Consider the following 21,017-nt stretch of genomic DNA (forward strand, 5'->3'; position numbering starts at 1 on the left):
ATGTTTCTGGACAATGAATATTCCTCAATCATGCTCTAGCAATTGGAAGAAAATTCTGCAATTAAGGGGTGTTGCTAGATCTATGATCCTAGCTAAGGTTAGGAATGGTTCGAATATTTTTTTCTGGGAAGATAATTGGTCTCTAAGGGGACCACTCTCGATGTTCTATTCTAAGGAAAAAAATTAGTAACTCACCAATCCACCCAAATCAGACACTGGCTTCGATGATTCACAATGGGGAATGGATCTTCCCAGACTTCCTCACCCAGCGCTTTCCAGAGATTAGTAACCTTCCCCTTCCATACTCCAATGTCGATTCTTTCACCTGGATCCCATCACCAACAGGGGAGTACTCACTCGGTCACACAATTGCATGGCTCAGGGCGCACAGTTATCTAAAACATTGGCAACACCTGGTTTGGAACAATCTCTCCATCCCAAGATGCAAATTTACCTTGTGGCTTGCAGTACAAAGAAGACTTTCCACCCTTGATAGAGCAAGTATGAGACATTTCATGGGATCCAGAGTCTGTCATCTTTGCAATCTTGTTGATTAAACCCATGATCACTTGTTCTTTGCCTGCTCTTTTACTCGCCCAATCTGGATTGCTCTCCAAAACAAGTGCAATTTCTACTTTTCCCCTTCTCGGTGGAGTGATTTGGTTGATCAACTGTCGATTCGCTGGTCAAGTAAAAATTTGAAGAATTCAGTCAACAAGCTTGTGTTATCCACTTCAATTAACAAGATCTGGCAAGGGCGCAATGACCGAATCTTCAAAAATTAGAAGCACAATCAGCTCACAATCTTCAAACAAATTACTGATCTTGTTAGGCAAAATCTGTTAACTACTTTGGTTAAAGACTCACCATGTGCAAGAAGGCTTAAGCTTGAGTGGAATTTGCCGGCGTTCATCAAACCTCCTCCGGAGCCTCCTGATCGCTCGGATTGGGGATCACACCCTTTTGTTTTACACTAGCTATAATAAGGGTCATTTGTCTCACATCGGAATCGGATGGGAAAATGATTGGGTATAAATGGGTGGGTATGCAGCACTACCCAATAGTTCGAGCTTTTGGGTAAATGGGCAAGCGCCCACCCGTTACAGTTGGTATCAGAGCCAGACCCAATCCTTGATCCGGTGTCACGCCAAGCACCTGGCCTGGAAGGCGTCCGGGCTAGCATCCCGGGTAGGCAGGGTGGCCCGAACCGCAACGAGGGCGTTGCGAATTTGGGTGGGGGAGAATGTAACAAGGGTCATTTGTCCCACATCGGAATCGGATGGGAAAGTGATTGGGTATAAATGGGTAAATATGCAGTACTACCCAATAATTCGAACTTTTGAATAAATGGGCAAGCGCCAACCCGTTACACCAGCTGTGGGTATTCTTTAGACAAACATAGTCTTCATCATCTTAGACTATCATTGTCTTTGTGTTATATTAGATCTAAATACCGGGCTTCTATTTTGGGTTGTAAAAGATTCTTGCGAGTGGGTTGTCCACGGTTTGTGGACCAGCCTCTCTTATAATTTCTGTATGTAATTTTCATATTTTCTTTATAAAATTATCCTTATCTTCCATAAAAATTAAAAAAAAGTAATCAATATACTCTCTAAAATTTGGACGCATAAGGCGTTGGCCCAAAATTACTCAACAGTGGTCCCACTGCCTAACAACCTAGAAAATGATGCACAACCGAGGCCCCACCAATAATTAAAAGCAAATGAATGTCACACCAAAGCCCAAGAAATTTACTTTAAGTCGGTTTGGTTTGGGCTGGGCTTAGGACTACCTACAAAAGAGTCACAAAATATGGTCAAATCTTACTAAACCCATGAAACATTGGTAAGTTAATACTGAACAAATAACCCCCATAAATACAACAGAAACGCCAGTAGCTAGCTCATCAATAACTAAGCAAAGCTCATGCATCTAAACCAAAGCCCACCTAGTTTCCTCTCCTCTTAGTAAACTTTGGGCTGGGCTTACGCAACCTAAAAACAGTCACAAAATATGCTCCAATCTTACTAAACCCATTAACATTGGGCCAAGACTTTGAAATTCTAGCCCATGGATTGACTTTTCAAACTATAATATTGGAGTTGGCTTCGTATGTCAAATTACCTATAAATCATATTATCTAATGTAAATAAGTTCATAAGCAACATAAAGCAACATTCTAAACTTCATCATAAACCAAAATTTATTTATTCTTTACATATGTAGCACCTAAGAATTCTAACTAATATGGGCAAATTCAGTCTTTTAATTCTAAAATAAAAATAAAATTCATTTCGAAAGAAATCGTGCCTGAATTAATTTTAATTTTTATTAAAATCTTATAAGAGTCGTGAGCCATATTATTAACTATTCATTGAAACAATTTTTTAAAAATAAAATAGATCTTTTAGCAAGTCTATTAATTCAACGGTTAATAAAAAAAAGTCCATAACTTTTATTATGAGAAAATTGTATTAATAACTTTACACAAATTTAAATATAGTTACCGGATATGAGTTTATATTCTTACACATTTGATTTCATTTATTCAATTTTTTCAAAATTAATGATTATACTTTAGACAATACTTAGAACATCTCCAGCGGTCTGTTAAAATACATTTTTGTGTAAAATATACACTGCCACTTACGATGTGTAAATTTTTTTCATCTCTAACAGTCTGTTAAAGATACATTATCATATCACCAATGTATAAAAGGGTTGTGTATTTTACACAATATTTTTACATTACTAGATCAACATATTTCATTTATCATCCCTCTTTCTTATCCTATTAAAAAATAAATCAACTATATATTAAGTAAGTTTATAAAAATTATGTGAGGTCTGTCATGACACATGATTGATTGTTATTGGGAGATATATTTTTACACAAAAGATATAAAACAACCGTTGGAGTTAAAATTAAATAATTCAAAATTAATGACACATTAAATTTACAAAAAAAAAAAAATATGCACAATGGTTGGAGATGCTCCTATTAACGAGGATCTATAATATACTCATCGCTGATGTGAACTAATAATAAATAGACACGTTTTATTTTAATTACCAAATTAAAGATAATAATTTCATTATAGATGATGATTAAATCACTATCTTTAATTTAATAAGTGAATAATTTAACCACCATATTAAATTTGATAATTAAAAATTGTAAATTCTCCAAGTATTCATTAAACTTTTGTTATTTACTCATGTCCAACTCGACAAGGTTAATTCTGAACCTGTGGCCAAACAACTCTTTCCCACTTCACACGAAAAGCCAATCACCCTATTTCCCCAGAACTTTCGAGAAACACGTCCACGCCAATCCCCCAGGGCCTAGAACTCTCTCGTCGCAACCCTTTTATAAACCCCCACGCGGAATCTCTCTCCATATTCCGATACATTATAGCGAGAGAGAGAAAAGATACTACAATCACACAGCAATCAGCGGAATGGCCGACGAAGCAAAGGCCAAAGGCAACGCGGCTTTCTCCGCCGGCAACTACAACGACGCCATCCGCCACTTCACGGAGGCGATCGAACTCGCCCCCACTAACCACGTCCTCTACTCTAATCGATCCGCTTCCTACGCATCCCTCGGCCAATACAGTGACGCCTTATCGGACGCCCAAAAGACCGTCGAGCTCAAACCCGACTGGTCCAAGGGCTATTCGAGACTCGGAGCTGCCCACTTGGGTCTTCGCCACTACGACGATGCTGTTTCGGCCTACAAGAAGGGCCTCGAAATCGACTCCAACAACGAGGCCCTAAAATCCGGCCTCGCCGATGCCCAATCCGCCGCCAGCAGATCCCGCGCGCCGCCGTTCGGGGGGCCTTCGTCCTCTCCCTTCGGCGACACCTTTTCGGGACCCGAGATGTGGACGAAACTGACAGCCGATCCGTCGACTAGGGTTTTTCTACAGCAACCTGATTTTGTGAGAATGATGCAAGATATTCAGAAAAACCCTAGCAATTTGAATCTGTATCTGAAGGATCAGAGGGTTATGCAAGCGCTTGGTGTGTTGCTCAATGTGAAGATGCGGTCACCGACTTCGGAGGACATGGAGGTTCCGGATGCACCACCGCCTCATCCAGAGAGGAAGAGGCCTGCCGAGGCAGAGCCGGTGAAAGAAAAGGAGGCGGAGCCAGAGCCAATGGAAGTATCGGGAGAGGAGAGAGAAGCTAGAGAGAGGAAGGCACAGGCTGTGAAGGAGAAGGAGGCGGGTAATGCGGCATACAAGAAGAAGGATTTCGACACTGCCATTCAGCATTATTCAAAGGCTATTGAATTGAACGATGAGGATATCTCTTTCCTTACAAATCGAGCAGCTGTGTACTTGGAAATGGGGAAGGTAAAATATTTTATTATTTTCAATTAAATTCGGTTCTTTCGATTGCTTATATCATGTTTGATATTAATTGGTTTGTGTACTAGGAGACAATTGATATCGTTTTAACCTAAAATAGGTTCTTTAAATTGATGGTACTTGGTGGACTATTATATAACTCTGCTAGAAATAAAGGGTTTTTGTAGCTTCTTTAAGTTATTTTAGTAATTTTGATTTGGAATATTTGAATTGGTGTTTTACTGATGAAAAACAATGTACATTTGTCTGCTGACAGTACTATTTGGGTTTGTTACTTCTGTTGAAGTACTACTAAATGCAAGAAATTTAGATTATGCTGTTATATTTTGAGTGCTTGCATATATCTCTATTTTGAGAGATTTATAGGGAAAGACGCAGAATTGACAAATGGGAAGTCTTATCTGCGTGCTACTTGTCTGCTCTCCATTAGTTTTTTGTCATTGGGTATAAATTAACAACTTAGGATGTAACTCAAGTCTTGATTCTTTTTAATGCTTTTAAGATGGTTCAAAGTATGATTGGCTTGGTTTTTTATTCACCTTGTTAACTTAGATCATCTACTTGAATTTCCTTGAGTGTGCATTTATCAAATGTATGATTGGAAGTGGTTTTGAAATAATTGAAATAACTGTAGGATACATGAGGATACTTGTTGTGTAGCATGTCAGATCTTCACTAAGTTTTATGATGCTGTAGAATAATAATAACCCTTCAAAAATTGGTGTTTATTTTCTCTTTTGTTTTGTTAACTTTGTCATTCTACAGCATCATAAATCTTATTCTGTTCATTCAGTTATATTGGTGCTTCAAAACTACTGATAAATCATGTTGAACAATCCGTCTTCATATGAAGATGCCATTTTAACTTGGCAAATAAAATATATAAAGAATATAAGCGATTAGCAGTTTTTTCATGTCTTTGGGGTCCAGGACTCTAGGGAGTTGATAAATCTAATCCGTAAATGCATTGCTTCTCATACATATGAACTCAAATTAATATAACATATATGTAAATTGACCAAGAGATTTTTGTCTGTGCTAGGCCAGAAGCTGATTTAAAAACATTTAGGGGAGCTTTTAATGTTGTTGTGTTAGGGATATAAATAGCTTTATTAGTTTAGTGATATTTTTTTTAGAGCAGTGACACTTTCTTCAAAGAGATTACTGAAAGGGGGAGCCAATAAATGATCCCCCTTGATGCATTCAGTTGGGGTCCAAATGGGTCCCACTTTAAATGCATCCAAGGAGAAGCAATTTTCGGCTCGACATTCGGTACTCTCTCTCTTCGAAGAGAGTATCATTTTCCTTATTTTATATTTTCTTTTCAGTTTCTAGGTATAAAATTTAGAGGAATGCTAGTAACAACTGTCCTACACTCGTTGATGACAGCAATTGTAATTAATAGGATGCTCCTATTTTTATGGAGCATTAAAACCCAACTTTTAAACTGTAGTACCATTTTAATCTCCTCTTTCTGTATGCTATGTTATATAAATTAAAACGTGATATGAAGATCTTGGTTATTAGGTGGTGGAGAGAGAGATTGGATTGTATGGAAATTAGGGTTTGGTTTGGTAAGTAATAAATAATCATGATAGCAAGTGATTTATATATATATATATATATATTAAAGAGAATTGAAGAAAAAATTTTTGGAAAGAATCAATTCACAGTTAGCAATATATATAATATACACACAATTTGGAGAGAGGAGATTAAAAGGGTACTTTAATCTTAAATAGTTAGGTTGTTAATGCTCCATAAAAATAGGAGCAACCTATTAATTACAGCTGTTGTGATTGGTTCACAGCAGAATGTGTAGGAGGACGGTCTCTGCAAGCGATTGTCCCTAGCACTCAAAAATTTACTCATGGAAATTGTTTTGATGGGTTTCCATGAGGTAAAACATTGAATTTTATGTCACTTGGAGAACACCCAGATTTGTTTATGTACAGAAATTGTACAAGGACTGTGACACATGTTGGTAATAAACAGGTGCTAAATAGCAGCATGGAAACCTCATAATGACTGCAGCTTAGGTGTGGTGTCCAGAGATGTCTGCATTTGTTGTATAAAAGTGGGAAAGGAATAAAAATTAGGAAAAAAACATAAAAGAGAGTAGATTACCATGGAATTATGGTTGTTACTTCACTTGTGCGTTGTACAAAATATTATGTACACTCTCTTTCTGCTCTTGGAGCTATGACTAAAGAAGCCTTTATAAAGCTGTTGAAATTTATAGGCTTTGTTAACTGCGATGATTTGTTGTTCTTCTAAATGTAGAATAATGATAGTCCTAACAGTGATACATTTTGCAAGTTTTATGTCGAGTGTTGACTATAATCTGCTTCCCAAATTTTGTTAGTAGTTGAATTGACACAGCCGCCATTCTTCTAATTGATGCATTTCTCTTTTCAGTATGAAGACTGCATTAAAGATTGTGACAAAGCTGTTGAAAGAGGAAGAGAGCTAAGGGCAGATTATAAGATGGTTGCAAGGGCCTTGACAAGAAAGGGAACTGCTTTGGCAAAGATGGCAAAATGCTCAAAGGACTATGAACCTGCTATTGAGACGTTCCAGAAAGCTCTTACGGAGCATCGCAACCCAGACACATTGAAGAAACTCAATGAAGCCGAGAAAGCAAAGAAAGAACTGGAGCAACAAGAGTATTTTGATCCAAAGATAGCAGATGAGGAGCGTGAGAAAGGTAATCCTCTTTATGACTTTTAGGAACACTCTGCTCTTGCTTTCTTTATGTTTTCTCCAGGCTTGTTTGTATGAAGTTCTTGACCCCCATATCTATATTGTGTAGGTAATGAGTGCTTTAAAGAGCAAAAGTATCCAGAGGCAGTGAGGCACTATACAGAATCTTTGAGGAGGAATCCCAAGGATCCCAGAGTAAGTAGCTCATTTGTTTTCGGTTTTCTGGTACATTTTAGGCTTGCAAAGTAGATTTTATATTAATGTGTTGTGCTGGAGCAAGTGTTGAAAGTGACTCACTGTTTGCTACTTTTTTAGGCATATAGTAATAGAGCTGCTTGCTATACAAAACTAGGGGCCATGCCGGAGGGTCTGAAGGATGCAGAGAAGTGCATTGAGCTTGATCCAACATTTGCCAAGGGGTATACTAGAAAAGGTGCCGTCCAGTTTTTCATGAAAGAGTACGACAAGGCGTTGGAAACATACCAGGAAGGATTGAAGCATGACCCTAAAAACCCGGAATTGCTAGATGGTATAAGGAGGTATGATAATCTAGACAAAATTTTCATAATTTTTTGCTCCTTTAACTTCTGTGTCGCTTGCTATCGCTTGCTATGCTGTTTTCAATTTGCATGATCAGAGGGTTGTCAAATTTAATTTTCCAGATGTGTTGAACAAAATAACAAGGCTAGCCGTGGGGATCTAAGCCCTGAGGAACTGAAGGAGAGACAGGTACTGCCTTATTGAACTCTTTTTTAGGTCCTTTTGTTGAAAGCAATTTGGAACATGGTTGTAACTTGAACCTATATTTTGCAGGCTAAGGGGATGCAGGATCCTGAAATTCAGAATATCCTAACAGATCCTGTTATGAGACAGGTATTGACAAACCAGGATCTTCATATATATATGTGTGTGTGTGTAAGGGAGGATCTGTTAAGGGTTTGTTTGCATAATTAAAAAAAAATTTCCTTAAATTTCTGTCTAAAACTGATTGGTTTATTTTCAGGTGTTGACGGACTTCCAGGAGAATCCCAAGGCTGCACAGGAGCATACTAAGAACCCTCTGGTGATGAACAAGATCCAGAAGCTGGTTAATGCAGGGATTGTTCAGATCAAATGAAGATGTTAGTTGCAACTAATTGGACATAAAAAGCCCTCCATTAAATGTCTTTCCAGTGTGTTTCAGTGGATTAATTGTTAAAAACTAGTTTGCACTTGAAAATTTTGATTTCTGGAAAGTTTCTTATTTATATATCGGTCTTATGAGGGGTTTTTTTTTTTTTTTTTTTTTTTTTTTTTTTTTGGCTGATGGTTGGTTTCTGATGGTCAATTCAAATATCATGATTATGTTGCTATTTATTCTAGGACAATTTACTAACAGGGGGATGATTTACCAGCAGGGGTTTTGTTTTCCCTTCTTGTCTTTCTAGCATGATTGGTACTTGAAATAATGCCGTAAATTGGTGTCTGACAAGGATTTCTCTACGGCTTATGAACACTCAGAAAAAGTGTCTAGAAAGGTAAAGTTGAGGTGTCATGATTAATTTTGATGAGTGCCAGTAATCCATCTTAAATGCCTTTGGGATGCACAAATGCCTTTTCCTCTATGTCTTTATTAGTTTTTTAGATAGTCTTTTCAACTTTAATCTCCAAATTTTGAAATCGTAGTCCCCTCCAAAAAAGGGGAGGACACAATATCTTCTCATCTCATCCATCAATTTTTGTCTCTCTTCCACTCAATTTTTATTCTTACTAGTATTAGGTGAGCAAATGTGTTTCACTTCTTTTGGAACTTCTCAACACCCTATATATATATATATAGTATTTGCTTCTTAGCTTCTAGAAAAACAAAAACATACTTCAGCTATCCATCTATTTTCGAAACTCTTACTTTTCAATTTGAAAAGTAGAGGAGATGCCTTCCTGCTGTCCGCTGCCTCGACCACCAGATTGAAGGTTTGCAGACCTCTGGTCTGGTTGGTTGCCGTTAGGGCTCCAGATATGTCTCTAATATCCTTGTTTAACAGCTAATTTTAGTTTGTTAACCTAGGCTATTAGTTAGGTTGGGCTCCTGGGCTTTTGTATATTCTTACTCATCGATACATTTGCTTAAACAATAATAAAGGAGATACCATTAGGAGGCCTCCATTATAGTTACAAGGATTATCTAAGACATCCCTTTTAATTTAATCACTTCTCTCTAAAATAGACTCCTTACTACTAAAAAAATGAACTGCCAATCTATAACATGATAGCTCTAGGAACAATGGTTTTTTATTCTTCTTGAAATTAGGCACTCAATAAGAACACACATTGTGTGTGCCCACCCATATATATTGTTAAGCTTTCACTTTTACTGATAAATTTATATACATGTTTATATAAGTTTGTTTGTGTGTGTATATTTGTAGATACTCTTATGCATAGTTGCTTATATCAACATATTATACTCAAGACTAATACAAAATGCTTATATTTGCAGTTAAGTTATGCATTTCTAAGAATTGTTGAATTATTTTTAGAATTTTAGCCAAGCACCACAACATAAGAAAGATAACTACAGTAATTTTTTCATGCAATATAATTTTACATAAAAAAAGCCTCTTTGTTTGTTTTAATGTATAAAGATTAAATTTTTAAATAAAAATGAGAATTTTGAATTAAATTTTTGAACAAAAATGAAAATTTTGAATTAAACTTAACAGAGTTCCAACTCAATTTGGGGTTGTCTTTTTGCTGACATCTCCACTCAGCTGCATTAAGAGTTAACCGGTCCATTTCACAATTAGTAAGAGTTAACCAGTCCATTTCACACTGCTTCAAAACCTTTTCTATAAAGTTGACTTGAATTACACCTTTTTGGGTTTGGTACAAAAAGAATTGGCTTGTTGGACACTGACATTAAGTTTACAAAAAGACGAAGGCGCTTCTTTGTATTGGATGCTTGACCGATGGGAAGAAAATTAAGCAGCAATTGCTTCTTCTTTCGCAGCGAGCTGGTTCTGGATGTGTTGAGGGACAACATCAAACTTGGCTAACTGCATGGTGTAGGAAGCTCGGCCTTTTGTCATTCCCCGGAGTGTACTGACATATTGAAACATTTCAGCTAGCGGAACCAAGGAATCAACCACCTGCATTAATCACAAATAAATCTGTTAGATGAAAGCTAAGACACAAACAGAGACTGACTAGGCGCTGCTGCTTCAGTCTTGATAATAGGTCTAGAGATGGCAACTGCATATGCATCCTATAACCGTATCCTAGAATAGTTCTGCATTTACCGGTGACAAATGGACAATGGACTATAATACTATACTTGAAAACTCCATGTATGGTAAGAAAGGTAGTTTGGTCCAAATATAGAGTAAAAAAACTGGTGATGAAAGGAGTTCAAGGAGTTTCCAAGAGATTTTCTCTATAACCATATTGATGGCACAACAGTCTTCCAAGAGGCATGTAAACTATAGGTCCGTAACTATGATCCTGCAATATTACCATTCCAGTAACGGTCACCTCCTTACCCAGGTGGTGAACAATATGAAGCTTGAAACATATATATATATATATATATATATATATATATATATCATTTTTTTGAAAATATGAAGCTGATTGTTCTTTTTAAAAAATGCAATGGTAGAGGTGACAGGTGAAAGTACTAGAGTTAGGCAGCATAGAACCACATATTCCACTTACCTTGAGACCACCAGGTTTGTCACCAAAGCTGTTTATCTGGCCTCTCCTTGAGTTGAGATCACCTATAACATCTCCCAAGTGCTCTTCAGGGGTAACAACTTCAACTTTCATTATGGGTTCTAGCATCTTTGGAGCAGCTTTCCTTATCCCTTCCCGAAAAGCTCCTCTGGCTGCCAGCTGGAATGCCAAGACACTTGAATCGACATCATGGTAAGAACCATCTACTAGTACGGCACGAACATCAACAACAGGAAAGCCTGCAAGCACTCCATTACTCATGCACTCCTCTAATCCTTTCATTACCCCTGGAATATATTCTCTTGGCACAGCACCTCCCTTGATTTCACTCTTGAACTCATACCCGCCACCTGATTCCATGGGCTCAAACCTTACTGTGATATCAGCAAACTGTCCCTGTCCACCTGACTGTTTCTTGTGAACATATTTCACTTCTGAAACTCTTGAAATGCTTTCACGGTAGTTCACTTGTGGTGCACCAACATTAGCCTCAACCTGCGAGTGGCAAGCAAATCCAAGTAATGAAAATACAGATTAACAATACTTCCAAGCATTTCATTTTCTTAAAATTCTTAAGGGAATCATTTAATTTTAAAATAGAAATGGTAAAGAACATCATTTTATAAATATGGATAAAGTTACACACACACACACACACACACAACTTACAATACAATATACACATACGAATATTGACTCAATAAACTACATACATTAACGTTATCTAAGGTCAGAATATTCAGCACATTATATAAGTTCTTCTTTAAACAAAGGAAAGTCCAATTTCTTGAGCAAACAAATTCTGAACAACAGATGATTAAGTTAACCACATAAATATATTAATGTGTGTGCGCACTGAGGTATAAAACATCATAAAATGAGTAACACAAAAGCTTAAAAATTAACTAGAAAGATCAGATTGACACAAGAGTATTGTAAACCTTATATTCCCTCTTGAGTCGATCAACAATAATCTCGAGATGCAGTTCTCCCATTCCTTCAATAACTGTCTGGTTGATCTCTTCATCCCGTGAGAAGTGGAAGGATGGGTCTTCTTGAGCAAGCTTAATTAAGCCTGTCGCCATCTTATCAACATCGGCTTTAGTCTTGGGTTCAATTGCAACCTTTATTACAGGATCAGGAAAGTCCATCCGTTCAAGAACAATAGGCTTCTCAGGGTCACACAGTGTTTCTCCTGTAATGGTGTCTTTTAGACCGGCAAGGGCAACAATATCACCAGCTAGAGCAACTTTGACGTCCTCTCTACTGTTAGCATGCATTTCCAGAAGTCTACCAATTCTTTCTTTTTTTCCTTTGTTTGAGTTCAGTACATATGACCCTGCACTAAGCTTCCCTGCGTATATTCTCACAAATGTAAGGGACCCAACAAATGAATCACTCATGATCTTGAAAGCTAGCCCTGCAAATGGTTCTTCATCATTTGCACCCCTTTCAATTGTCACCTCTGGGTTCTCAGGGTCAGTTCCTTGCATTGGTGGCAAGTCAAGTGGTGAAGGCAAATAATCCACTACGGCATCAAGCAACGGCTGAACTCCCTTGTTTTTAAAAGCTGAACCACATAAAACGGGCACAAAACTGGCTGAGATAGTTCCCTTCCTAATCAATTTCCTAATAGTTTCCTCATCGGGCTCAACTCCTTCTAGGTAGCTCTCCATAACTTCATCATCCAACTCCACTATGGTCTCTATCATCTGTGCACGGTAGTCTTGAGCTAACTCTTCAAGATCAGCCGGAATATTCTCATACGCAAACTTCGCACCCAATTCTTCTCCCGACCAAACTATAGCTTGCATCTTTACAAGATCAACAACTCCTCGGAAAACATCTTCTGAACCAATTGGTATTTGAAGAACAAGTGGTTTGGCACCCAAGTTTGTAACTATCATGTCTCTCGTACGGAAAAAGTTTGCCCCAAGACGATCCATTTTGTTAACGAAACAGATTCTAGGTACCCCATATTTATCAGCTTGTCTCCACACAGTTTCAGACTGTGGTTCTACACCAGCAACACTGTCAAATAAACATATAGCACCATCCAGAACCCTGAGAGCCCGCTCCACCTCAAGCGTGAAGTCGACATGGCCAGGAGTATCAATTATGTTAATCCGATGCTTGTTCCAAAATGTGGTAGTTGCAGCAGAAGTTATGGTAATACCTCGTTCTTGTTCTTGCTCCATCCAGTCCATGGTAGCTGTTCCCTCATGCACCTCACCAATTTTATAGTTTCTACCAGTATAGTACAGAATCCGTTCAGTTGTAGTAGTCTTTCCGGCATCTATATGAGCCATGATTCCAATATTCCTATAATCAATCAACGGTACTGCACGCTTTGCCTCTGACGAGAAAAAAAAAAAAGAATTCCATGTGTTAGCATGATGGTAGAAAATTTCATGTGGACAATCACACATTATGCAATTTGAACCCTGAATTTATATTTTCAATCAAATAGCATGTTTTGTTGTTAATCATAAATTATTAGTATATTAACACTTAACATTACATCATGTGCAGCTTGAGAAATTCAAGTTTGTCATGTATGCACGTGTCTGTGACACATCAATGAGTCTTTCACATTCAGCGCAGCACTAATCAAAAAGAAAAAAAAAATGAAGTTCTCTTTACAGTCATCAAATTATACAACCAGAACCACCATGAAGCTTTAAGGTAGCATGGGACAAAATTCTAATACTCTACTATGTAAAACTGGTGAGATTCATGAGCCTGATAGACACAGAAAAGTTTTGAAGATTATCAAATACAGAAGGTTGAAATTTTGGACAAGGATGCAAAGTCGATTTGTTACATTATTAGACTATAACATGAAGCCATCCTTTCAAGGTGCACTCAGAAGTCTTGGGAATTGGAATATATATATATATATCAATCGTGTTATTATTAAGAACCTCAAAACAATAAATTTTGTTTCAATTAGCATTTGTAATAAGCCCATCCTCTAGTATAAAGAAAATCACTTCAAGAAATTCACAAACAACAACAACAACATTTTCCATTAATTCTTTTGACAATGAATTAACTTTTTTACAACAAAGTAATTCCAAAAGATGGGATTTTCCTCATACAGTTGCCATGCACATAAAACAAACTTGAATATTCAAATTATTTTTACTTAACAAATTAAATCATAGTCTCATAGGTTACTAAAGTCACTCTGAATATGAAGGTTGTAAATTGGGTATGAAACTGTTCAGTGAACTTAGAAACAACATTCAACAACTAAAACAAAGTAAGAAGAATCTAATTCAATATTGATCCCGTTCTCAAAAGGATCATCCGCAGAGCATAAAACATTAGCAAATTAACACACGAACAAAAGTTTAACTAAAAATTAATAAAAATCTCAATTATCAATAAAAACTTATACTTTCATTCAACGTGAATAAAAAAATTTAGCAAACAAAAACCCAGATAAAACTATTAAAAAATGTGTCAAATTTCCAATAATCTAACAAAGGGTACACCAAATCACTTCAAAAAATAACACTAAACAGTAAATTAACCAATAATACACATATACACAATATATATATATATATATATATATATATATATATATATATATCGTGTAAAGAGAGAAATACCATCAGCAGCCATGGCGAAGACACAGAAGTTTCTCCTTTGTTGCTTCTGCAAAATTGAGAGCTTGGAAGGCTCTGAGCTGAGTCGAACGCTTCCAAAGAATTCAGAGAGAGAAGATGAGGTTAGAGTGTGAGTACGACGCCGTCGGAGGGCGTTGAGACCGAGGAAGCGTCTGGGAGAGAGAGGCAATGGCCTCCGAGAGCCATTGAAATTGCAGAGCGATGAAGCTGCCGACGCAGATGACATTGTTACTGACTCTGCGGCCATTCTTGTTCTAGAATTTCTCTCCCTCTCTTCCTCTGGTGTGGCGTGTTTAGTTTAGGGATAACGAAACTGTGAGGTGTTTTGCGCCCTTGCGAGCTTTGGCTTTCGATTTCGGTTATTCTGAACCAAAGATAGCACTTATGTGGCCTACAATATCAAATTAAATATTTTACTCTAAAAAATAAAATCAAATAAATGCCACACTTGTGTATATCGCGAAATTTTACATAATAATATTAAAATTTGCAAATATTTTTAATGTAAATTTAAATGATTTGGATTAAAATTGAATGCTTCAATTAAAAACATTTCACCATAAATTGAATTTTAGTTATTTTATTTTATTTTTATAGAGATTGGCCTATAAGAAATTGGATGCTTCAGTTTCTTTTTTATTTATTCAGTTAATAATTTTATCAATTATTCGAAACTTCACCTATAATTTGTTGGAATTAAAAGTACTTAGTATTTTGAAAATGTTACAACTTGCGAGTAAATACAAGCTTAGCTCGAAAACTAATTATTTTTTATGATTCAAGTGAACAGATGGCTAAAACGTTATTATCCAACTCATTAGGTAAATTGGTTGAATTGCAGACTCTTGAATAAATATCAATTAACAATATTATTAGACTTTTTACATTACGGTAACGGAGACTCGCTTTGTTTATATTTGACTTTACTTGCTTATCAATTTTGATATTGAACTCAAGCTTAAAATGAAGAACTAAGAAGTATTAAATTATAAATTGATTAAATTAGACATGAGATTTTATCAAATTGAGGTTGAACATTCAGACATTCTCTTGCTAGAAACCTAATTGGTTATATTTATGTTTAATAGGAAAAAAAAAAAAAAAAATCATATCTACAAACAAAATTGGAGAAAATTTTGGAGTCCAAAGAACGTGTCATTCTGGCATTTAATATGTTTTTATTTATTTATTTATTTATTTTTCGAAGTGTTTATTTATTTTTTGATTTAATGCATATCGTATTTCAACTAAATTTTATAACAAAATAATAAACTATTATTCTGGGAAAAATTAATAATAAAAAAAAAATTAAATGTAATAACTTTTGGTGAATTAAGAATCAAATTAGCCTAAATAGGGATGAACATGGTGAAACCTCTAATCTATGACTAAACCGTGTATATATATATATATATATATATATATGAATGAATTTTGGTAAGTTTGAATGGTTAAAACATCTTAATTTTCCAGGAAAGTGAAAGACAAAGAAAAGTTGTAGGCTACTGGCTCCAGAGGTGCCACATATGTATGAATCCACAACCTCATAAGATGAGAAGTGGGCCTAACATTGAGCTCCTATCTGAACTAGTTTTACAGGCTAAGTGGACTTGGCGGCCCACATTGGCCCAGTTCATTTGTCTGACTCGGACTTGGCCATAATCAGGCAAGGTCTTATCCTAAATCAATTTCATAAAAAAGAGTTGGCTTTATCATCAATGTTTCGGCCTGGCTGGCTATACCACATTACCCCACTTGGCATATTTGCCAATAACTTGTCATCATCATATTACAGAAATTTTTTTTAACCAAAAAAAAAAAAAAAAATTACACAAATTTTAAAAATAAAAGGAAAAAAAACCATATAACCAACACTTCGTGTAGATGAGAGAGACATTGGATAATGGTCTGATCACCCGAATTTGGAAGTTTAAGCCCAAGAGGGTGGACTTTTTCTTTTGTTGGGTTCCCAGAAAGAATTTAGATCCAAAATTTGAAGTAATTGCACAATTGGGGTGCAACTCGGGCTGGTTTGAAGGGTCAACCCTAGGTTGGATGAACCTCGCCCTAGTAACCCCTAGTTTGATCAATAGTGAGATGAAAATGAGGAGAAGATCAAACTACTTAGTAGATAAATGCTAGGTTTGTCTATGAATTCTGAAGTTGTTATATAACATAAGAATAACACATTAGAAATATTTTACCCTAGTTGTTTAATTAAAATCAATAATTAAGATTTAATACTAATAATGTTCTAAGGATATAGAAGGAAGTACCTACTATTGATCATATTCTAATGTTATAAACTTCTCAACCCAAATTGAGTTCACGTTAAAAACCTCTCAACCTAAATGCTACTTGATCGAATGGGATTGGTTTAACCAATTTGAGCTCAAACACAATCCGAATACTCAAAATCCTAGTCCAAGTTGGTTCTTAACTCAGGCAAGTCTCCAATTAAGTCAGATTGAGCCCGCCCAACTTACACCCCCACGCTGCACTAACTATGGTTCCTCATAAATATAAGCCTTTTAGTGCTATTTTTATTGGACAGCAGAGTTTAACTTCCAGTTTACTAGTGGGACAAGCTTCTATTGCATTTTTTCTTGGCCACACTATTATGAAAGTCAGACTCTAGGCTTTGTTTGTTTGGATGTAAAATATGTTTTAAAAAATATTTTTTTACTGATATTTGATTGTCGTAAAATATTTACGAAAAAAAAAAATTAAAATTTAACAAAAATAACTTATTTATCAATTTTTGAAAAGTTATTTTATATGTCCCGCTCGATAGACTCGATCTCAAACTCGACGTAGATCTTTATCAAATACCGACAAAGTAAAAATAAATAAATATTTTATATCGAAAAAAGAAAAATATGCATGTATTTTTATAGGCAGAGAAGGTTCTCTAAGTTGATACCGAACGACTTCACTTACCTAAAACACAATGTGTTGTAGGCAAACGATCACCATCACTAAATATCAGTATTAAATGACTGACACACCAAATATCAGTATTAAATGACTCACGCACACAGAGAGAGAAATGGTATGTCACATTTGTTAAGGTTCCAAAAATGGCGTTGGAAAGAGATAGTTGATTAGACCAATTGTATCATTATCATAGGAATTAAGATCTTTTCACAATATTATTCCGAGGTGTAGTCTTCATCAAATTTACTTTACAATTTGTATAGTTTTGTCACTTGGATCTAGTGATTCCACAAAGTGATAAAATTTAAAGTATAAAAATGATATTGTTTTGACAAGCAAGAAGTAATTAATGTGAGGCTTTTGATGCTTTTAAATTTGGTGAGAATTTAGTTAGGAGGCAAGGATGAAGAATGGTTTAATTTAGATTTAAATGGGGTTGAAATTGATGAAAACATGATGAGTTGAGAGTGTAGGCAGTGGTTGGCAATTATGCAACTAGAGGGGGCATCAAAAGCTATGTTCAATCTTTTTTCATGGGGTCTACCGTTTGCACCTTCATTTCCGGCGTTAATTATTACACATAATTTGCATTATTATGTGTATTTTTTAATTAATATTTTAGAGAACTCAGATGATGTATCAATAAAATAATAAGTAAAGCTATAAAATATGCTATATATATATATATATATATATAAACAATTACATAATCGTAACTTGTAAATGGGACATTGGAACCTCCCTAAGTTCAGCAGGTCTCGGTGAAACACAAGAAGACTCCAATATATAACTTTAAAGATCTCCAAGGACAGAGTCAGATAGACAATCACCAAATCGGATGTCATAAAAGATAGGAGTCATTTTTAGACTTGCACCTAGCATCAATGAAACAATATAATATTGTTGATACTTATACATATAAAGATTTTACCATTAACTTCATTCACAATTATTTTTTTATTTTTTTTTATTTGGTAAATATAGAATTGAAATATCACAAAAAATTATAATTTAGTAATTCTTTCTTATTTTTTTAGAGTAGAAAGGTTGAAAGCTCAACTCCCTAAATATATAAAATGAGTATACACATGCATAATTGTCGTACAATAACATGTCGAAATGATGTACATGTTCAACATTTGTCATGTGTCTCACATTATTCACACACACATATATACACTAATAATAATAATAGATAGACTCATATTTGACCAAGTATATTGCTTGTATGATTTTATTAATTTGTACATTGAATTAAAGTACTCTAGTCATAAGTTTTTCTTATATAGGCTCTTATATGCAAAGAAATGTATATTTCAAATGTGCAAGTATATATTGAAATTTAGTATTTGAATTTGTGCAATAATTACAGATTTTGAAGGAATCATAATTACAATTCCTTACAACTTGAACGTTGAAAAATTATAATTGACAGTAGAAAATAAGAACATCTGACTGATCCAAAGCACTGCGACAAACAAATATTTGAAAAGTAAATGGTAAAATCCAGATAAAATCTGGAAAACATTCTTACTTAAGTTGACTTGGTATGAAGTGACGCATAGTAGTTGATAAGAGCCAAGGCATTGCTAGTCAATTGTGCAACACTCACAAGACGGCCACGGACGGTGGCTTTGACACTCCCGTTCATGGCTTTTCCGGCGAAGCCTTCCATACACGTGTCCTCATTCGTTAAGGCCGCGCTAACCCATGTCTGTATGTCATTCATTTTAAGCCCAAAATTTTTGCCACGAAGCTGACCCATCTCTTCCATGGAGTTCTGGAGTTCCTCCACTGCATCGGTCAGCTCCTCTACACAGTCACTGATGGCCGCAGCTTCTCTGGGCTTCAAGTGGTGGGTCTTGGACACCTTAGCCAGCACTGATGGGGTTGATCGGACTGCTTCAAGTGTCACAGAAAGTGCGGTGTTGGCTAAGAGTTTGGGGCTTGTTTGGATTCGACTTGCATAGCTTGAGAGAGAGCTATAGCAGAGTTGAGGATAGATTGTGGTACTGCACGAGGATTTGATGAATTTTGTGTTTTTTTCAATTGGCCTCATTGCAATGGATGAGTTCATGTAGGTAACGAGGAGAAGAAATATGAGAATTGATGTTAGTGTAGAATTGGAAATATATGAATTTTCCATCTCTCTCTCTCACACACACGGATTGGAAAGGGGAGCTAAAGAGTTAGATGCATTCAGCAAATGAATGCTAATTTATAGAAAAAGGGTCGATCTTAATTTGTGGTTCCCACTTGACAATTCACATACACATGCACATAAAAGATAGTAAAAGAACAGAAGCACAAAAGTCATGCCAAGCTATTTGATTACAACCAAAGATTGAGGCCAACAAAAACGGTTATTAAATATATCATGGCAAGAACTCCAATGATGTATAATCTAATGGTAAGACACTTGTCTCATATTTTGAATTTTCTTAAGTAATGATTAACCTTATATATCTAATCCTTTTCGGATTCTACAGTGGCGAGAGTTCATGCACTTTGCTCCATTATAAATGCGGTGACCTATGTGGGCTAATGCGAGACATTGGTAGACTATCACACTGGACGAGTTACAAATGCACAATCCCACAATGTCTGGGTGTGGAAAAGATAAACACTATATGTAGATTCAACACTTTTTTATAACACAACGTGAAATTAAACGGGCTTACTCTGAAGAAGTAGCGGGATAGATGACATCATTGAAAGTCTTTAGTTTGAGCGAGCCAAAAATATGAATCCATCAAAACTCCAAACTTATGCGTGTTTACTTTAGAGTAGTACCAGGACGGATGACCCCCTAGGAAGTCTCGGGTTTAGGGGAGTTAAAAGTGTTTTAAAGCCGTGAACCCATCAGAACTTCAGAACTAAGCCTGCTTACTCTGGGTGACCCCCTAGAAAGTTTTTGGTTTGGGAGAGTAAAAAACGGACAATATTAAATCTGGATAAGGTGTGGGTTGTTACAATAACCTAAAGGTCACAAACCCTCTTAGTATGCAAGTGTAAGATTACGTACATCTAATCCTTCGATCTCCTTAAACCTCAAAACCAAAACTCTAATAAAACATTCCAATTAATACTCGTTTGCCCTCCTCCTTGAACCTCAAAACCAAAAGCTAATACAACATTCCAATATGAAATTACAATAAAACTTAACTTAAAAAAAAAAAAAAAAATCCAAACCGTTTCTCCTCTTTTCCACTTGAGGTTACAATATTTTTCACTTTCGGAAATTCAAGCAAATTATAATGTGTGTGTGGGGTGCAAGGTTACATTATTGTTAGAAGGTCACTTTCAAAAAAAGGATAAAGAATGAACATTTAAGATCACATGCATTCATTGAAGCTTACGTAGTTTGTTGAACTGCACCTTCCTGAACTTCCTGAATGAGGAACTCTTTTTTCCGGTAAATAAGTAAATTTGTATAAATTAATGTTTAGATATAGTTGTGAAGAGTTATAAAGAGAGGCTGGAGGGACCCAACCAAATTAAGGAACCCTTACAGCGGGAACTAGCAAAACAGAGAACCGCCAAACAAAGATGATATGTAATTATAGAGACACATCTTAGACACTCACTCAGTCTTAATTTTGGTGGTTCTCTGTTTAATTTTAGACATTACAAATTATATAAGATGATAAAA

At 35.8% G+C, this 21,017-nt stretch overlaps 4 protein-coding genes across 4 annotated transcripts; 1 reads left to right on the forward strand and 3 right to left on the reverse strand.

Annotated features, from left to right (window-relative positions):
- Positions 1–395: 395 nt before the first annotated feature.
- LOC132281528 (uncharacterized) lies at positions 396–967 on the reverse strand. The gene is made up of 2 exons (XM_059783227.1): positions 868–967; positions 396–682 (listed from the first exon to the last, which is right to left on the reverse strand). Exons 1-2 carry the CDS (start codon positions 911–913, stop codon positions 396–398), a joined length of 333 nt encoding a protein of 110 aa, XP_059639210.1. The 5' UTR covers positions 914–967.
- A 2,349-nt stretch (positions 968–3,316) lies between these two features.
- LOC132282384 (hsp70-Hsp90 organizing protein 3-like) lies at positions 3,317–8,328 on the forward strand. Its single transcript, XM_059784046.1, has 7 exons — positions 3,317–4,361; positions 6,795–7,083; positions 7,189–7,274; positions 7,395–7,618; positions 7,742–7,808; positions 7,893–7,952; positions 8,083–8,328. Exons 1-7 carry the CDS (start codon positions 3,462–3,464, stop codon positions 8,194–8,196), a joined length of 1,740 nt encoding a protein of 579 aa, XP_059640029.1. The 5' UTR covers positions 3,317–3,461; the 3' UTR covers positions 8,197–8,328.
- Positions 8,329–9,883: 1,555 nt separating this feature from the next.
- LOC132282385 (elongation factor G-2, chloroplastic) lies at positions 9,884–14,800 on the reverse strand. Its single transcript, XM_059784048.1, has 4 exons — positions 14,411–14,800; positions 11,732–13,146; positions 10,773–11,285; positions 9,884–10,207 (listed from the first exon to the last, which is right to left on the reverse strand). The coding sequence occupies exons 1-4, from the start codon at positions 14,673–14,675 to the stop codon at positions 10,040–10,042; spliced, it is 2,361 nt and encodes a 786-aa protein (XP_059640031.1). The 5' UTR covers positions 14,676–14,800; the 3' UTR covers positions 9,884–10,039.
- Positions 14,801–18,696: 3,896 nt separating this feature from the next.
- Positions 18,697–19,538, reverse strand: LOC132285028 (21 kDa protein-like). Its single transcript, XM_059787187.1, has one exon. It carries the CDS (start codon positions 19,509–19,511, stop codon positions 18,900–18,902), a length of 612 nt encoding a protein of 203 aa, XP_059643170.1. The 5' UTR covers positions 19,512–19,538; the 3' UTR covers positions 18,697–18,899.
- Positions 19,539–21,017: the final 1,479 nt, after the last annotated feature.

The sequence above is a fragment of the Cornus florida genome, unplaced genomic scaffold, assembly GCF_030987335.1.
Source record: "Cornus florida cultivar Cherokee Brave unplaced genomic scaffold, ASM3098733v1 CherokeeBrave_3.0.0_Hap2_Chr11, whole genome shotgun sequence".
In the NCBI taxonomy this organism is placed as follows: domain Eukaryota; kingdom Viridiplantae; phylum Streptophyta; class Magnoliopsida; order Cornales; family Cornaceae; genus Cornus; species Cornus florida.